General features: G+C 41.4%; 3 protein-coding genes across 3 annotated transcripts; all 3 read right to left on the reverse strand.

Moving 5' to 3' along the window:
• Positions 1-389: 389 nt before the first annotated feature.
• Positions 390-14,504, reverse strand: LOC140992094 (X-linked retinitis pigmentosa GTPase regulator-like). The gene is made up of 17 exons (XM_073462342.1): positions 14,405-14,504; positions 13,101-13,226; positions 12,868-12,960; positions 11,991-12,053; positions 11,748-11,906; positions 11,062-11,211; positions 10,657-10,815; positions 10,047-10,202; positions 9,831-9,955; positions 9,445-9,636; positions 8,964-9,150; positions 8,418-8,503; positions 8,280-8,339; positions 3,046-3,231; positions 2,920-2,968; positions 2,662-2,780; positions 390-2,199 (listed from the first exon to the last, which is right to left on the reverse strand). The coding sequence occupies exons 1-17, from the start codon at positions 14,433-14,435 to the stop codon at positions 2,011-2,013; spliced, it is 2,130 nt and encodes a 709-aa protein (XP_073318443.1). The 5' UTR covers positions 14,436-14,504; the 3' UTR covers positions 390-2,010.
• LOC140992410 (uncharacterized) lies at positions 5,893-7,884 on the reverse strand. Its single transcript, XM_073462715.1, has one exon. It carries the CDS (start codon positions 7,882-7,884, stop codon positions 5,959-5,961), a length of 1,926 nt encoding a protein of 641 aa, XP_073318816.1. The 3' UTR covers positions 5,893-5,958.
• Positions 14,505-14,652: 148 nt separating the features above from the next.
• Positions 14,653-17,151, reverse strand: LOC141020478 (tyrosyl-DNA phosphodiesterase 2-like). Its single transcript, XM_073495566.1, has 6 exons — positions 17,066-17,151; positions 16,800-16,967; positions 16,311-16,405; positions 16,050-16,168; positions 15,797-15,967; positions 14,653-15,564 (listed from the first exon to the last, which is right to left on the reverse strand). Exons 1-6 carry the CDS (start codon positions 17,149-17,151, stop codon positions 15,283-15,285), a joined length of 921 nt encoding a protein of 306 aa, XP_073351667.1. The 3' UTR covers positions 14,653-15,282.
• Between the last annotated feature and the right edge of the window lie 870 nt (positions 17,152-18,021).

Consider the following 18,021-nt stretch of genomic DNA (forward strand, 5'->3'; position numbering starts at 1 on the left):
TCTTCTTTCTTCTCCTCCTCCTCCTCCTCCTGTCTTCTTTCTTCTTCTTCTTTCTTCTCCTCCTCCTCCTCCTGTCTTCCTCTCCTTTCTTCTCCTCCGGAGCAGAGCAGAATCTGATGTGACTCTGGTGCTTGTTCCTGCAGCAGGTCTGGATCTGCAGCTGACTCTCCTCACAAACTTCCTTATAGAGGTCAAATATTCAGTGATCGCTCATAAACATTTGTAATTGTCGGCCTCGAGTCTGCAGGAACTCCTTCATCCTACAATCAGCTCCAACAGCTTATAATCATCAACTCCCCTCTTGTCTTATCAGTGAGAGCATCAACCTTCAACAGAAAACTTTCATTTCAATGTGAAAACTGGAGAAAATCAAGCGACTCACATTCGACTTCATATAAAAATTCTTTACTGAAATCACAAAAATCCAAACGATAAAAAACTGTTAAATGAGATTATCATGTCAGAATATAAAACTGATGCATACAGATCACATCCAAAGTGCAAATGTGCTCAAGGACCAGGTCACAATAAATACGATTATTTACATCCTCACAGTTTAACACACGCACACACACACACACACACACACACACACACACACACACACACACACACACACACCCCTCAGCTGCTGGGTAGAAAATGTGCGCGCAGAGTTAAAAACAACACCCAGCAACAAGGTGACGCTGGTCATACTGGTGGAGGAGGGGGCTCAGCTGTAGGTCACTTGTGATTGGACAGTGGTTTAAAGTGTAGTGGTTGATTAAAGATGGAGGCAAACGTGTTAAATTCACAGAAATCATCACCGGGCTCGTCTTTGATGACATCATTACAAAGAGACCAATCACAATACTCCGGTTAAAAGGTGCAATATGTGAGAAACAGCCACATGTCAAATTCATACATAAAACAAACAGGAGGCATCATATCACTAGTGTCGCCGCTAACTGCTGCTAACTGTAGCTGCAGTTAGCTCAGGTAGCCGTGCAGCTAGCTGTCCGGACTGGGAGCACTGGGGAAGTGTTGGTAGCTGGTTAGCATGCTAACTTCAGTAGATATCTCTGCAACACAGTACACAGATGACAAAGTGACAAAACATGTTGTTTCTTCACATTTTGATGAAAATTTCAACTAAAATCTTACATATTGCACCTTTAATGTTAAAATCCTTTATCTAATTTCATTCTGTAACTTATTCGGACAAGTTTCACACATCCTGCTGCTGCTTCACATTAAAAGCATTCACTGGCAAAGCAAGGCTGGCTTTTATTGTGAAGGAGCTACAGATAGATCCCAGTGCAGCTGTCAGAGGAACAAGTGAAGACGCATGAATCTGTCACAGCTGATCTCTGCTGTGGCTTCACTCTGTGCTTCAGGCCGACATGATGAGGATCCTGCTCACCACAGAGCTGTAAGAAAACACCTTCATCCCCGAGGGGAAGTGTTGAGACACAGTTAAAGGTTCCCTGTGGAGTTTAGACCTGCAATGTGTCGAGAAGAAGACCGCAGGCTTGTTAACGAGGATGAAAACAACGTTGTTTAAAATACTTAAAAATCAACTTTGTAAATGTTTTAAAAACTCGGCACATCGTTAGACCTCATGATACCAACTAGAGACAGGACGATGTGAGATTTTATCGTGGATCCTAATAAAACGTGCTTGAGATCAGCTGATCGCGGTGAATTTCCGTTATCGGGATAATCGTTCATAAAGCTGTCGAGCCTGATAATAAACAGTCCGGTAATGATCTCCTGGTTCATTTTTTATGTTCACAGGGGGAGCCTGCATCTTTGCAGTCAGGACATAAGGTAAAGTGATTCCAGCATGTTTTAGTGCCATGTAGAAGAGTTTTAAAATAAATATTCGTTTCTGTGCGTAACACTGAGTGTTTTTAGAACAAAACTCCACAGGTCTGCTTTAAGTTTGCCTCGGCCTCGCTGCTAATGAACCTTCTCACGCTTTGGTCTTTTTCGCGATGACTGAGGCCACCTGAGAGTCTATTTCTGGGATCACAGCACTGTGCAGGCCCCAGAGCGAGGCCCTCTGGCTCCGGAGGGTAAAGACCTCTGCTGTGCTCCTCTGTTTGTCTCTGGGTCGGAGGGAGGACGCTCTCCCTGGACGGCTGCCTCCGCTGGGGTTTGCTCCCTGTCGTTGGTCGGCTTCGATCTGGAGAAGGACAGCCGTCTGAAGAGAGACAGCTGAGAGGAGGACGAAAAGATTCTCTGTTAATTTCCTGTCATGTCAGTTTGCTAACAAGTGATTTCTAGAAAAAATACGTGACGATCAAAGTTAAAGGTGTGATATGTAAGAATTGGTCTTCTGTTGGATTCATACTACAAACTTTATAGTTAAAAGCCGCCCAGCAACAAGGTGACACTGGTCATACTGGCGGACGCGGTGCTGAACAACCTGGTGCATAACAAAGAAAGTGTTTTGTTTATCATTATTGTTATTGCTTGTGTTTATCTTTTATTATTTTAACCACTCAGATTTTATTGCTGTTGCTGTGCAGTAGTCTAAATCCATTTTTGTTTTTTCCATGACGTTTAATTGATTGATTGATTGACACAAAGTTTAGGGATCGTAAGAAGTATTGCAAAGGAAAAAACAGCATCGGTACATCTCTAGTTTCCAGTTGCTTCAGTTTCCAGTTTTTGTACCTTCTTGTTGGAGCCTGATTGGCTTTTAGAGCCCCCGTCTGCCGTCCCATTGGCTGGTTTGGTTCTGTCATCGGTCTTCTCTTCACCTGTGCTGTCGGGCTGCTCGCTGATTTCAGCTGCTGTTGATAAAACATTCATTTGATTAATATTCCTTTATTACTACCCTGTTAGTCCAGATAAGTCTTTGCTTTTTTTATAGAATCTGTTGAAATGTAATTTGTTCTCTCAGCTTTCTGTGTATAAACTGATTAAACAAACCTTTCTGCTCTCCATCAGGTCTGGATTCTTCTTTCAGCTCTTCAGGCTTCTGGAAAGATCAGATGTTTCATGTTGGTAACACAGGAAATACTTATAAATAAATAAGTATTAAATAAATAAACCTACAGGACTCTGAGTCTCCTCTGATGGTTTCTTTGTCGACTCGTCCAAACTGGAGGGCATCCCCTCCGTCTCAGCTGACGTATCCTGCTCTTCCTCCTCCTCCTCCTCCTCCACCTCTTCTTCATCATCTTCCTCTTCTCCGTCCTCTTCACTTTTTCTCCACGTCTGACCAAATCCTTCTGTCAAATCCTGATATAAAAAGGGAATAAATGACTTGAAATGACCTGGTGGACTGGTTGACACAAGGTAGCAGTTGGAAAGATTTAGATTCAAGGGAGAAGCTCAGTTTTAAATCACACTACACGAATTAGGAAGCAGATTTTTTTTAAATGCGCATTTTAAAAGGGATTTAAAATAAAGAGGAAAGATGGAAATAGGTAGGATGGAAAACATAAAGAAAAATACCACAATCCTGGCAAAATTGCGATGGGATTACAGGAGGGATTATAAACACAAAGACTGGAAGAAGAAAACAAAGCCCACCTGATCCTGAAACCAGCCAATCAAACGCTCAATGAACAAAGTGAATGAGAGATGAAAAGCATCAGATTTCAAATTATGGAAATTTGCTGAAAACATAAGTTGGTCAGAGATTTTTTCTGCTTGTTTATGAAGTAAAAATGACAAATGTTCAGTGAGAATTTGCTGCTTTTCTATCTATATTAAATTCACTTTAAATGCAATATAATGGGACGTTATTCACAATTCCCTGGCATTGTTATGACAAATCTATGAAAAAAGATTCCTGCGTAATTTTTCCAGTTTTGATAGTTTTCACTTTTTTCACCCAGATTTCTCAACAAGAACTACTGACATATCAAATCTGATCCTGTAAGATGCTTCAGAAATATTACAAACCTGACTATTACTTTTCCAATTTCATTCATTCGGTGGTTAAATGTGCATTTAATCAAAATGTTCTGAGAAAAAGTTAGAATGTCATGTTTAATTACAGCATAAGAGCTAAAGTAATGTGAAGAAGTTCTGTTATTTCAAGAATAAAGTCGTCTGTGAAGCAGTTGGTCAGCTTTTACATTTCAAATGAGGGAAGTGATGACCTGAAGTTTCTCGGTGGCCCAATGTGCAAAACACAATAATTGACAAAACACAACAGCTTTGGCGACAATGTAACTGGAAAGGGTTGGTACCTTGCGTTGTGTTTTGTACATCAGGGCCACCGTAGTTTTCATCAATAAATCATTCATTAACAGAGATTTTATGATGTTGAATGATGTTTGAAGTTTGACAGCTTCTTAGCATCAGAAAAGATAAATGTCCGAATTCAAAATGCTTTACTCTTGAAATGTCAGATTATTTCTCTGACAATGGCCTCATTACTTCTATAAGTGTATTCATGAAAATATACTATAAAAATATTACTGCTGCCTTCAGATTTGTGTGTTTCAGTGAGGTGTTTTGTTCCCCTTTAAAACTTCTATCCCAAATCAATTCCTGAAGCTTCTTTAAAAACAAAACACGAAAACAATGTAAATCAAATAAAAACAATTATTTATTACAAACACAGAAATGAACAGAAACAAAAAAGAAAGTAGAAAGATTGAAAAAGTAGGTAGAAGAATAATTCCATATTAAAAAAATACTAAATACTAACGATAAAACAAGCTGCATCAGAAGAATATTAACGAGCTGGTACCTTTGTTTAAATTTCGGAAAATATAAACACAATTGAAAATGGTCTGTAATGCATTATCATAAGCATCCAGATAATCCTGTGCAGCAGGGAAAAACAAACTATTCTTTTATATATAGCCATTTTTAAGCTGCGACAAGAAGGTAAACAAAGCCTTTAACAGCAAAACGCGAGATGAATTCAGTGTAGAAATCACTTGATGGAAAAACAGAAGTGGTACTGAGCAAAACAAGAGAAGAAAGCAACTCACAGGTGCATTCGTAACACATTAAACTGACGAAATAATAAAATATGAGCAGAAAGGCACTGTATGTGATAAGTTCTTGCAAAAGCAGAAGGTCCAGAGATTCCAACCCAGTATCAACTCAGTCAATCGAAAACTGATGAAATGTCACCTATAGGATTCAAGTTTAAAATGGAAAAAACACGTCTTACAGAAATCCTTAAGATTCAATTTCGTCATTATTTCACAAACAGATTTTTACCAACATATATAACCGCACAAAAGATATTCAAGCTGAGACACAGTTTAAAATTCCCTAACCCTAATCCTGGCTCTAGACAGGGCTTTTAAATGTTTTTTCACGTTTTTAGTTTAAACTTCACATTTTCTGGCAATTTAAAGAGAAAACTACTAAACAAATTAAACTGACAACAGAGAGAGAATAATTGAAAATTAAAAATATTATTGGTTGCAGCCAAGTTCAAATTTGATTCCTGCATAATTTTTCAAATTTTTTATATTCGAACTCGACTTTTAATAAAAACAGAACTGACGCTCTGGCTGGTCTCCGCCCCTCCAGGGGTGATGAATGGAAAAATCTTTCTCTCTCGTTGATAAATGTTTTTTGGTGATTTTCTATGCAGATGATGTTACTCAATTTTTCACAGAAAATTGAATAACATTACTTTTCCTACAACACTACTTCATTTAGGGTTGCAGCCATTAGTTGATTAATTGATGTAAACAATCAATGGATGTAAACATAATTAACAACAAATTTATCAAAGCACTTAATTGTTTAAGTTATTCATGAAGCAAAAACACCAAATTCAATGTGAATATTTGCTACTTTTCTCTGTTTTTAATCACTCCTAATTATATATTTTTGGGGTTGTTTGCATTTGAAGATGTCACCTTCTGCTTCTGGAAATTGTGATGTTCAATTCATTGATTGGAATAAATGCTGACAGATTGATCAATATTTATAAACAATCATTTTAAGGACTTGTGTTATTTCAGGTTGAGGTACTGTGGTAACACATCATCTCATCGCCTGACCTTTGACCCCTGACCTGAGCTTACTTCTAGATCTATTGAAATCAGCAGACTTTTTCTTTTTAACAACTTCCTCTTCCTCCTCTTCTTCTTCTTCTTCCTCTTCTTCTTCTTCCTCCTCCTCTTCTTCTTCTTCCTCTTCTTCTTCTTCCTCTTCTTCTTCTTCTTCTTCTTCCTCATCCTCTTCATCCTCCTCATCCTCTTCTTTGTTGTCTTGATCCTCATTTTCTTCTTCTTCCTCTTCTTCTTCCACTTCTCCTTCACTCTCTTCCTCTTCTTCTTCCTCAGCACTCTCTTCCTCTGCCCCTTCTTCTTCCTCCTCCTCTTCCGCCTCTTCTCCTTTTTCATCCTCTTCTTCACTTTCCTCTTCGTTTTCACTCCCTTCTTCCTCACTGCTTTCCTCCTCTTCCTCGTCAGCACTACTTTGTTCTTCCTCCTCCTCTTCTCCTCCCTCTGTTTCATTTGCCTTTGAGGACTTCAAAGACTCACTCTCACCTTCCTCTTCCTCACCCTCGCTTTCTACATCCTCCTCTTCGTCCTCACCTTCCTCCTCTTCATTTTCAGACTCTCCTCCTTTGCTCTCTGACTCCTGACTCGACCCTGCCTCACTTTCCTCCTCTTCCTCCTCTTCTACATCACTTCCTTTGCTCTCTTTCTCATCAGTCTCGGCTTCACTTTCACTTCCTGCAGTCTCACTTGCATCCTCCTCCTCTTCCTCCTCTTCCTGAGCACCGCTGTCATCTGCCTCCTCATCCTCATCAGTTTCTAACTCGTCTTCTGGTTGAAGAGTGTCGCTATCTTTGCCCTCTTCTTCTTCTTCTTCTTCTTCTTCTTCTTCTGTTACTTTCTCGATACTGTGACTGATATCCTCCTCCTCTTCTTCCTCACTTACTTCCGCACTCGTTCTCTGCCCTTCCTCCACCTCCTCCTCCTCCTGTTTGACAGTCTCAGAGTCTGTCTGTTCCTTACTATACTCTTCACTTTCATCTTGACTTGTTTTCTTCTCGTCCTGACTCGTGTCCTCCTCGTCCTGACTCGTCTGCTTCTCATCTTGACTCGTCTCCTTCTCGTCCTGACTCGTCTCCTCCTCGTCCTGACTCGTCTGCTTCTCATCTTGACTCGTCTCCTTCTCATCTTGACTCATCTCCTTCTCGTCCTGACTCGTCTCCTCCTCATCCTGACTCGTCTCTTTCTCGCCCTGACTTGTTTCCTTCTCATCCTGACTCGTCCTGACTTCAGGACTCTCAGGTGCAGGGATGATGTTGATGCTGACTGCAGATTTGTTGCTAAATTCCTCATTAAGGAACTTCGTCACGCTGTCTTTCAGGACACCACGGCTGCTCTCGGAGGGTGAAGGTGATGCTGAGCTGGAACGGCTTCTAGACACCACCTCATGCATTAATACCGTTCCTGCTAAAGAGGCAGCTCCAGCAAGCAAGCTGAGATTTGACGTCTCTTTCTGTGTTTCTTTTGTGGGTTTTGTCCGAGCCTCTTTTTTGTTCTTCTCATTCTTTGATTTTTTTGAAAAATCTGTCTTCTCTTTAGATTTTTTCACCTCAGAGAGCAGTTGAGAGCTACTTGAGCTCTTTTCATCACTCAGATGAATCCCAGGTGAGTCTGTGTGACTGCGTTTACCTGGCGAGCTAACCCCTTGCACGACTATCGGTTTGCTTTTAACTCTGACAGGTTTAGGCTGCACTTGCTTAACTTTCGCCACTGCAGATTCAGAGCCTGAAACCGTCTTTCTGGTTTCAAGACTTTGTTTAGAGTCTGAGAGTTTCCTGCTGACCTCTATCAGCTGGCTTTTCCCTTGAGCTGGCCTGAGTCGCTGCTTGGACGCTGCCCTCCTAATGTCCCCGACACCCGGAGCTTTGTTTTTCCCGGGCTTCCTCTGCAGCTCCTCCACGGCCATAATCAGGTTCTCTTTGTTCTTGTTGGCTGTTTTCTGTCTCTGCGGGCTCTGGGAGGCCAGAGCGCGAGCACTGTGGCCCCTCAGGAGCTCGGTGGGTAACGCCCGGCGAGGAGAGGCTGTCTCGCTCTTACGAGACGGCGAAGTCGAAGAGAAACTGCTCTGATTTAAGAGCTTCCTCTCCTTTTTTTGGTTCAATTTCTGCCCTTTAATATTCTTACCGTGCTTACCCTTCCTCTATCCCCAGCACGAGAGAGCAAGAAGAGGATGAAAAAGAGGCATGCATTAGAGAGGAAAAGAGACGTGCAAAGAAATCAAAGAGAAAATCAGAAATGTTTGACTGGATGATGGAAACTCTTCCTTGGCTCTAACAAAGACAGAAGAAAAGTGCGAGTTACCTTCTGAACTGGAGACAGAGTGAGCGATTTATCACTGGGGTCCATCTTCATCACATGTGTCTATCAGGACGAATAAAAAAGCAAAATTAACATTAAAATCTACTCATCAGACGTCACTCACTGGATCTGATCTCTCACCATGTTGAGGAAGTCTGTGGTGTCTCCCAGCCCTTTAACACTGTCGGTGTCGGTCAGGCTCTCCACAACGCTGTCTGTCTCACCTGCTAGGAAACAGGAGAGCAAGTTAGTCCAGAAACCTTTTTATCCTTCAGAAATGAAGGAAACGTATCAAGTTTAAGCTGTTTTGGTTTTATTCACACAACTCACAGTTTTTGAACAAACAGATTTTGACTTTTATGTTTTTAGGAGATTCAAAAGTGTTGAAATCTTTCATTGTCAACACAAAGATTAGATTTAGATTTAATTGCATTATCCTGTATGACAGGAAATAATTTAAGATTTGATTTTGCAAAATGTGTCAAGACGAGAATACAACGTAAGTTCCTGGAGAGATAAGTGAATACTCGCAGGTATAAAAGGTTTTGACAGGAGAGGAGGGATGCAACTAACAAATATTTTCATTGTTGATTACTTTCTGGATTAATTGATGGAGGAGGAGGAGTTTGAGGAGGTGGAGGAGGTGGAGGTGAGGTGAGGTGAGGTGGGGTGAGGTGAGGTAGGTACCCTGGTGGTTTGACCCTGCGCTTCCATGTTGGTGAGTGCCGTTCAGCACCTTTCTGTGGGTCAGCTCAGGTGGAGGCAGTCTGGGCGGGATGGTGTGGCTGGAGACGGGCAGCTGCGGGTGGAGGTAGCCGGGCATCATGGCGGGCAGCGTGCGGAACATGGCGCCGAACTGGTCCGGAGATCTCTCCTGTTGGGGGAAGGTGAGGAGAATGAATGAGCTTACAGGGGAAATTGTTCTTTTTATTCTTGGCTGCCTTTAAAAGTGCACTTTAACTCAACCTTTCTAAAACACAAACATGGAAAAAGAGGAATATTAAAATCATTAAATAAAACACTGCATGAGACATCTACATTCTGTCATTTTGATGTCACTTTGTAAATCAAAACATGTGTAAAAGTTCATTATGACATTGAAAACAGCAGTCTGACAAAGTCATGTGCACTATTTTGTGAATCACATGTTGATGTGCTCTCTACCCACCCGCTCCCTCCTGCGAACCCGAGCAGAGAGGCTCCTCTGCAGGCTGGAGGAGTCGGCCGTGTCCCCCAGCAGCTCCACGTACGGCTTCTCCAGGAAGTTTTCCGTCACGTCGTCTTCCTCCAGAGTCACGTTGCCGCTGTTCGGATCCCTCGGCCGAGCCAACACCACCATGTGACAGCCACCGCACGGAGCCTGAACAAACACACAGTCAGTGTTTATTTATTCACATTTAAAATGATTAAAAAATGACTGATTCTATTAGGAGCTGAATCAAAATATCTGAATCATAATATTTCCATTGGCAATCACAATAAAACGTTTAATAAAAACAAAAAAATGTAATTGAATAAATTAAAAATCAGAAAGCTCTCATGTGACACACTTACTGCCTGAACGAAGTACTTGAGGAAGCGCGGACACAAAGTTGGTTTGAACTGGTTGGTGAAGTTTTCTTCTCCCAGTCCCAGTTTACCGTGACGACCGTCTCCAAACGTGTACAGCAGACCGCCGTCTGAAAGGGAAACACCACAGCAACGTTTTATGACTGAGGACTTGAGGAGAAAATCAACTGAACTTGTGAAATAAAGTAAGTATCTGTTAACCTGTGACGACAGCTGTGTGGTTCTCTCCACAGGTCACCTGACACACTCGGCCCTTCTTGAAGTGCTCGACGGGTCGCGGCAGCCGCGACTCGAAGATGAACGTACCGTGACCGAGCTGCCCGAACTGACCGAGACCGAACGTGAAGACGTCGTCCTCTGAAAGACACAAACAGATTCATTAAAGGATCAATTAATAAAGGTTTAATTTAGCGTGTCTGAGATCACTTCTGATCTTATTCAATGGCAACTTTAATTTTTACATTAGTGATTGTTTTTTAAAGTTTTATGGTTGTTTTTACTTTATGAGGCATTTTATTTTAATATTTTTTCCTCTGTTTGGTGAAGAGGTTTGAGCTGCATCTCTGCAAGATTTCATACAAAAATACACAAATTAAATAAAATAAAATATAAATTAAATATATATTATAACTGTAGAAACCTCAATGACTTACCCTTAACTCTTAAATCATTAAGACAACTAACACATTAAAAGAACACTATAATATATAATATAATAATGTCAAGTCAACAAAATGGATTCAACTTTAGTATGTAGAAAAATGTGCGTCAGATGTAGTTCTCAGCCATATTTGTAGTTTTATTTCTCTACCTGTTAGTGCCACCGTGTGTCCCCCGCCGCAGGCCACCTGCACCACGGGCTCCTTGATGGTCTTCACCAGCTGAGGGACTCGGTGTCGGGGCAGCTGGTCGGTGCCGAGGCCCAGTTTACCGCTGTCACACTCACCGAACGTGTACAGAGCTCCGTCAACTGACACACACGAGAGACATTATTGAACATTTCATCTTCCTTCTTTGTTCATACATTTTTTTATTTTTTGGTTCTTATATCATTCAGCAAAAAAGTCAATAAACCAGAACCAGAAATATGATAAAACAAAATCACACAGTTGAGCTTAAACGTTCATTATCAAACAGTCCAGAATGAAACTTCCTGCTGACATCTGACTGCTTCATTTTAAGACTCGTACTCGTCTCTACCACTGACTGTGCTCACCGGTCACTAAGGCAGAGTGGTAGTATCCACAGGACACCCAGCTGATTGGTCGACCCACGTTGACTTCCTGTGGCGAGGAGGCGTGGCTCTCCTTCCCCAAGCCGATCTGACCCTCCGTGTTGTCGCCCCACATGAACAGTTTACCGCTCTCTGCGAAACAAACACATCACTTCTGTTGACGATCGTTGCTCTGCCTCATCTCGTCTTTCAACATTTTATAAAACATGTGACAGTGGGAGAAGCTCAACATTCAGAGAGATATACTTTCATTATCCAGCATTAATAATATAAATCAGAAAAGAAAACAAAATTTGATTTGTAAACTCCGATTCACTCTAGAATGTAACTGGCTAAAAAGCTTTTAATTCTAGAAATGAACCCCAACATATCTGCGTTCTGTGCAGCACTTCACGTGAGAAATTATATTTTATGGACACAATCTACAGACTAAAACATTTTTAGTTTAAAAACATTCTAATATTTTTTTCCTTCAATTGAAAAAATACTGACAAAATGTAACACTAACATGTCACAGTTTGAATACTAAAACTTTGCAGAGTTTTGGGGGAAAAAATTAGATTTAAAAATCAAATTTATTGACAAAATCATGATTGAGAGAACAATTAAAAATATAAATGTAGGCAAAAATATTAATTTAAATAAAAAGTCTAGTCTCTGAATGTGACCTGTGAGAGCAGCGGAGGTGTTGGACCCAGCAGCGAGCATTCTGATTGGTCCATGAGAATCAAACATCTGGATCCTCTGGAAGGACGTCCTCTCCTCAAAGTCTCCGAGGCCCAGCTGACCCTCACTGTTCCCACCGGACGCAAACACTTTTCCCTGAGCTACAAAGACAACAGATGTGTAGAAAACTGAAGAACTTCATCTTAAATGTGGTCCAGTCTCATCCGACTCAGACGCTGACTGACCTGTGCAGATGAGAGTGTGGTTTCTTCCGCAGGCCACCAGCTGAACTTTCTCTGATTTAAGAGCTGAAATCAAACACAAAGACAAACAGATCTGCATTTATGGTTACAACTCCAAGAGCTGCATGAGGGTTCACTCGTGAACTTGGGAAAAGTAGCTCGACAAGTTCTAGGACTTCTTCGGCTTCTGCTGTACGGAGACATCTGATGTTTTTATGGTTGTTTCTCCGTTTTAAATCAAGTCTCCAGCTGCTTCAGGTGTTTAGCAGAACGCTGCAACTCTGTTTTACTGTGAAGCTCCAGAAATGTGTTGTGGACTACGAGACTTCACCTGACTTTCATCAGCACGGAGGGAGGAGATGATGACTCCATAAATCTGCCTAGAAATCCTCATAAAAAGTCGCTCCTTATAAGTGCAGAACTTGCCTTAGAAAAATCATGTTTTTAAGTTTTCTTCAGTATCACAGTGATCATGCAACACATATACGTTCATGAAATGGCTGCCAGGAGCTGTAGTACACAGACATCTGAGGAGCACCACTTGTCTCCCAGTCTGTCTCTGTCTCTGTAGATTAGACCAGATTATGGACCCTCCAGATTGGGATTATAATGGGAACAAATCTCTGTGTTTCCCGTTCAGCAGGGCTCTTCCCCTTCTAGTGGCATACGAAGGGAAAGGCACTACATTTATACTTATCTTGGTTTCTTATAAATTTAGAGACTGTCTATAAATACTTCCCTGTGGAGGCTGACGGAGGCGTCTCCTCCTCTCAGGGACTCCCTCTTCACTTCTGAAGGCAGCTGTCAGTGGCAGCACTTCCACACAATACTCTCTCTTTCTGGACCAAAACAAGGAGCAGAGAGCGATTTAAAGACCGACCTTTGACACAAGTCGGCTTGTTCACAGTCACTTTGGAGCCCAGACCGAGCTGCCCCCAGTTGTTGCTGCCGAACATGAAGAGTTTCCCATTTTCTGTGGAGACAAAGACAGAGGCTGCTGAGTGTTTGAGCTGCAGGGACACCTTAGTGAGGAAAAGGCAACTGTTCTCACCCAGAATCAGTAAAAATCAAATACTGTGAAGGTTTAACACTTTTCAAAATGTCTCCTCTCACCTGTTATTAAGGCGGTATGCTCGTCTCCACAGGCGATCTTCGAGGGCACGTCATTTTTGAGCCAGAATTTACTGGGGACGTTGTCAGCAAATTTACTCTTTCCAAAAGTGAAAACTGCTCCTGATTCTGACAACAAAAAAACAAGTGGTCTGATCATCAGTGGATCATTTCAAGGTATATGTGAAGTGAACATATCAAATACTTTGATAAATGGTGCTTTTCTTTCTGTCATTTCGATGTAAACGTCAAATTTAGAGATAAATCCAACAGCTGCTGATAAAAACGGAGCCCTGAGGTGTTTGAAAGTCCACCTGTTGATGGATTTATACCAATAATCTGTGGTGTCATGGAGTGATTTCATTTATGATTATTTAGTATTTTATTATACTGGTTTGTTGGCAGTTTGTCATCTGATCTCCAGCACCTTAACTCTCGAGGAACACTCTGAAAATAAGTCTTATTGTTGTTGTGATTTCCTGTCCTCCATCTCATCATGTCAAATAAAATAAAAACTATAAATTAATAAAGTAAATAATTAAATCATTCCCTATAATAACATCCGCGTTTACATATTTTCATGATATGTGGAAAAGCAGGAGAAGTGTTTGAGTGAAAGTAGCAACACCTCATTGTAAAAACAGTCAATCAAAAAATAACAGTATATTAATGAGAAGTATGGACTTGAAGTATGATTTATAAAGGTGCTCATAGGAAGCACAATGTTTCGGCGTATTATTGAATTGTAATAACTCATGCATTAATGTGTGAGCAGTATTTTTGTGCAGCACCTGGAGCTCATTTTAACTCGTCCACTGGAGCTAAAATGCAACATGTCCTTATGCAATTTGGTGGATTTGAAGAAGCCTATAACGTAGCATAAAATGGAAATACTCACAGGCAGAAGTACGTCAAAGTTAGTGTTTTAATTGTGTTATGACAGGATAATACCACACATGAGCTTAGATGATTAGCTTAGACGTGTTAATATTTCATGACAGAGCACGTTGCAAAAACTACTTTTAAACTACTTTCCAGCCAACGAAAAGGCAAGAGAAACACACAAACAGCTAATAATGTAAAACATGTAACCAGGCATAATGAATACATCGCTAAAATACATACAAACTGACAGTTTAAAGCGGAGAAAGTGAACATAAAAAGGGTTTATTCTCCGTTAGCCAGCGAGCTAAAGCAGATGCTAACCCGCGCCGCTGATTAGCTGGATAAAGATGCTAACTAGCTTAAAATCCTCGCTAATAAACGATAAACGCTCGTTAAACGATGAGATAGTTGTCGATGTTTACCTGGGATCTCGTCCTCAGCCTCCCCCGCCATCTCTGCGGGACTTTAATCCGCTTTGCTCGGTGTCGTGGGCGTGTTTGTGTCCCTCTTGTTTTCGAGTCTGACAACCCGGAAGTAAACAAAACGTCTCCTAGGCTACGACGCTGAGCACGTGACTCTTAAAGGGACAGGACGCTTGTTTTCACGCTGGTAACTCACGTTAGTGGCTGTTGTTGTATTTAAAAAACAGGACAACAGGACTAATGTTTGTCGCATTTTCTGTCTTTATTAACACGAAACAACTGTTACTTTCTCGATTGAAAGGCTGAATATTATATTGTGAGAGTTTTCGTGATTATGATACAACACCTGGATGTTTATGATGCAATATATGATGCGTTTATGTGCCAACAAGTACACTGCACTGAGAAGAGGTTAAAAGAGACATAACTTTTTAAAAATCATCACATTTTTCTGTTTTTTCTAGACCCTTTCTTTGTCTTAAAGGTGCACTCTGTAGTTTTGGGGAAGACATTTTAATCAGAAGAGAAAGATTTTCACAGACTGATATTTTCATGCCTACACGCTGACCTACCTTATTGATGGAGGATGTTGGAGCTCGATTAAGTCTGCAAGGAATTTCCTGCCGACACTTCTCAAGGCTCAACAGCCCATTCAAAAATCAAGCATTTTTAGTATGCCTGCTGACATTTGTAATTGTAACTACAGAAGCTAAGTAAACTTACATTAAAAATAGGAAAAGAAAGAAACTTGGTCTGATGTTGACTGAAGCACGCCCTTTCCACACATCTGCTGCAGAAGCACACACATATAAATCTGAGAAAGTATTGTACGTACACAAACAGGAGATTTGCATAGTTTCAGGTTCGTTTGTGCATTTCTACTCAGTGGAGAAAGTGCAGTAGATCCCCCAGTGATCACTGGTGTAGCGGCCACACTGCAGCTTCTCCAGCCCTATCAACGCCATGCTGTCAGGTTCCAGCTGTGGGACTCCTTCTTTGGCAGCCCGGCGAAGGTAGAGACGGTCGAAGCGGAGGCGACACTTGTACTCAACATCTTTGTTGGTGTTTGTCTGAGTGTCCCATGTGTAACGGCAATGCTCCGGCTCTCCCAGCTGCTCCCACACATCACAGACGCTGCTGGGAAGGCCCACTTTGGCCACCTAGGATGGAATGACAGGTAAGAAGACAGAGGTGATTTATGATTTATCACGTCAACAATGTTTCTACATGTCAGGAGTTAAATGCATGGAGGTGTCCTGTTAAAGGTTTTACAGACAGCAGACTGTGTTTACTAAAATGTTGTTTTGTTTTCTGACATTGTTTTTTATTTTGAAAAGCCTTTTTTTCCTAAATGTGCTGTTGTCTGACGTGTTCTGGATGGAGAGTGCATACCTCTGCGTCTCTCAGGTTGGTGTCTCCTCCAAACAAGACGGTGACATCATCAGGCGCATGTGTCATCTTCCTCATCACTATTTCCAGCTGTCTCATCCGCTCTGTTGCGTGGGCCTTACAGCTCTCAAAGTGGGACGTCATCAGATGAAGCGTCTGGCCTCTGAACAGCACCTGATTTTGAAGTTGGTAAAGGTGAAACCAAGTTTTTCAGACAGCACCTACACAGGCTTGATTCTCATTACTGTGCACCAACCTGAGCGAAAAGCAGGTTCCTCATCATCCGACTGAGTGGAAAGTCGAATATCTTACTGTCCAGCAGGGTGACTCGTGACTTCTTCAGCATCATCCCGACGAAGTAACCCTCTTTACCGCCTGATGGTCAGGAGGGAACAGAGGGAAGGTTCAAACCGTACACTAAGTTATGACTTTATTACGAGTGAATACTATTTGCTGTGTTTGTACTGCCTTTGTAATAAAAGCTGTTCTGTCACCTCCTTCACTTTCTCACATGTACCTTCAATGAACGTGTAGTCGGCCGCCAGACGGTTTTTCATGAAGCGGACGTATGGTTGGATGAGCTCCTGAAGAAACACCACGTCAGGAGAGTGCCTGAATGGACGAAGGAGACAGAACTGATCAAAACCATCTCAGAGGTCAAGAATGAACCTTCAGATCCTCAGGATCAGTAACAATGGGATTGAAGTTGACAACTTTTATCAGAGTCTGAAGTCTTGAGTTGAACTTGATCACAAAATGAACACATTTCCACACATACTGTACTGAAGAGCGACAGTTTGTACAGGAACTAGTTTGAACAGTGGCAGTCCTAGCTTGCATGACGCCCTATGTGAATGAATAGCCTGTATTCCTGTATTTGTTGCACAGTGGATCAGTGGGGAAACAAAACTGAAACTATCTGCGAGGCTGCATTGAAGAAGAGAGATAAAAATAAACATGTGTTCACAGACAGCAGCAGCTCATGACCTCAGAAATGTGGTCTCACGTCATCAGGTAAGAGCAGAGGCCTCGCGCTCTCTCTGGCTGTTTCTCTGAATCCAGCCCGTCCACGTTCCAGCTGATCAGCGACAGTTTGCTGTTTCCTTCTTCTTCTGAGGGATTGTCTGTGTCACCTCTGCAGGGAGCAGGGCTGTCCTCAACCGCAGACGTGCTGCTGAGGTAACACAACCCTGGTTACTGGTAACAGCAGCGTCAGTGGATCATATCACAAAACAAGATCTTACACCGGAACATGGTTCAGACCGGAGTTACCTGCTTCCTGGAGTATTTTCCTCACCCTGCTTTGTGTTGATTGTGGAGCTGGTGGTCTCTTTCTCCAGTGCACAGGCTTTCTCCATGTTGAAGAAGAGTTAGTTTAATGCTGCAGTCCAGTTACATGGGAGACCACTCGCCCGAGTTGCTCTTACCAGGGAACGTGACGTCATTTCCTGGTTTGTAGCACAAACAGCGTTCCCGTTTGTCATCGCTACACGACGAGTCGGAAGAACATGGACACCATCAGGGCAATAAATCTTTCTGAAAGACAAACAGTCATAAAGATACTGCCTGATCAGCGATTAATGTGTGAGGTGCATGTGAGTCATACCTCAGGTGACTCATGTGATGGGGCGGAGTTTCTGTTTCTGTTGTCCATCTGGTTCTTACAGCACTGCTGCACACAAACACAATCATTATTCATCACACTGTTTTCATTACGTTTTTGACTAATTTTGTGTCATAAAATGGAATTACTCAAAAGTACAAATAAAAGTAAATTAAACATAATTATGTATAAACTGTATACTGCGTTATCAGCATTTTTCTCATTATCAGAATCAGTGTTTTTTAAAAATCTGATTGTAGATTAAATAAATAAATTTAAAAATGAGCTACTTTGGCTCTGATGCAGTATGTAATCTGTAAAGTAACTAGTAACTAAAGTTATCAAATAAACGTAGCGGAGTGAAAAGTACAATATTTGCCTCCAAATGTAGTGGAGTGGAAGTATAAAGTAGCACAAAATTGAAATACACAAGTAAAGTACAAGTACCTTAAAGTTAAGTTAAGTGCAGTACTTGAGTAAATGTACTTAGTTACATTCCATCACTGTTGTTGGGTTAGTTTTACTTCACATTTTGCTGATAAGACCTCTCCAGGCTGCTGTCAGGGTTTTGAATGAATTATGAATGAATTATTATTATTATTATTATTGTTATTATTATTGTTAT

The sequence above is a fragment of the Pagrus major genome, chromosome 24 (assembly GCF_040436345.1).
Source record: "Pagrus major chromosome 24, Pma_NU_1.0".
Lineage (NCBI taxonomy): Eukaryota > Metazoa > Chordata > Actinopteri > Spariformes > Sparidae > Pagrus > Pagrus major.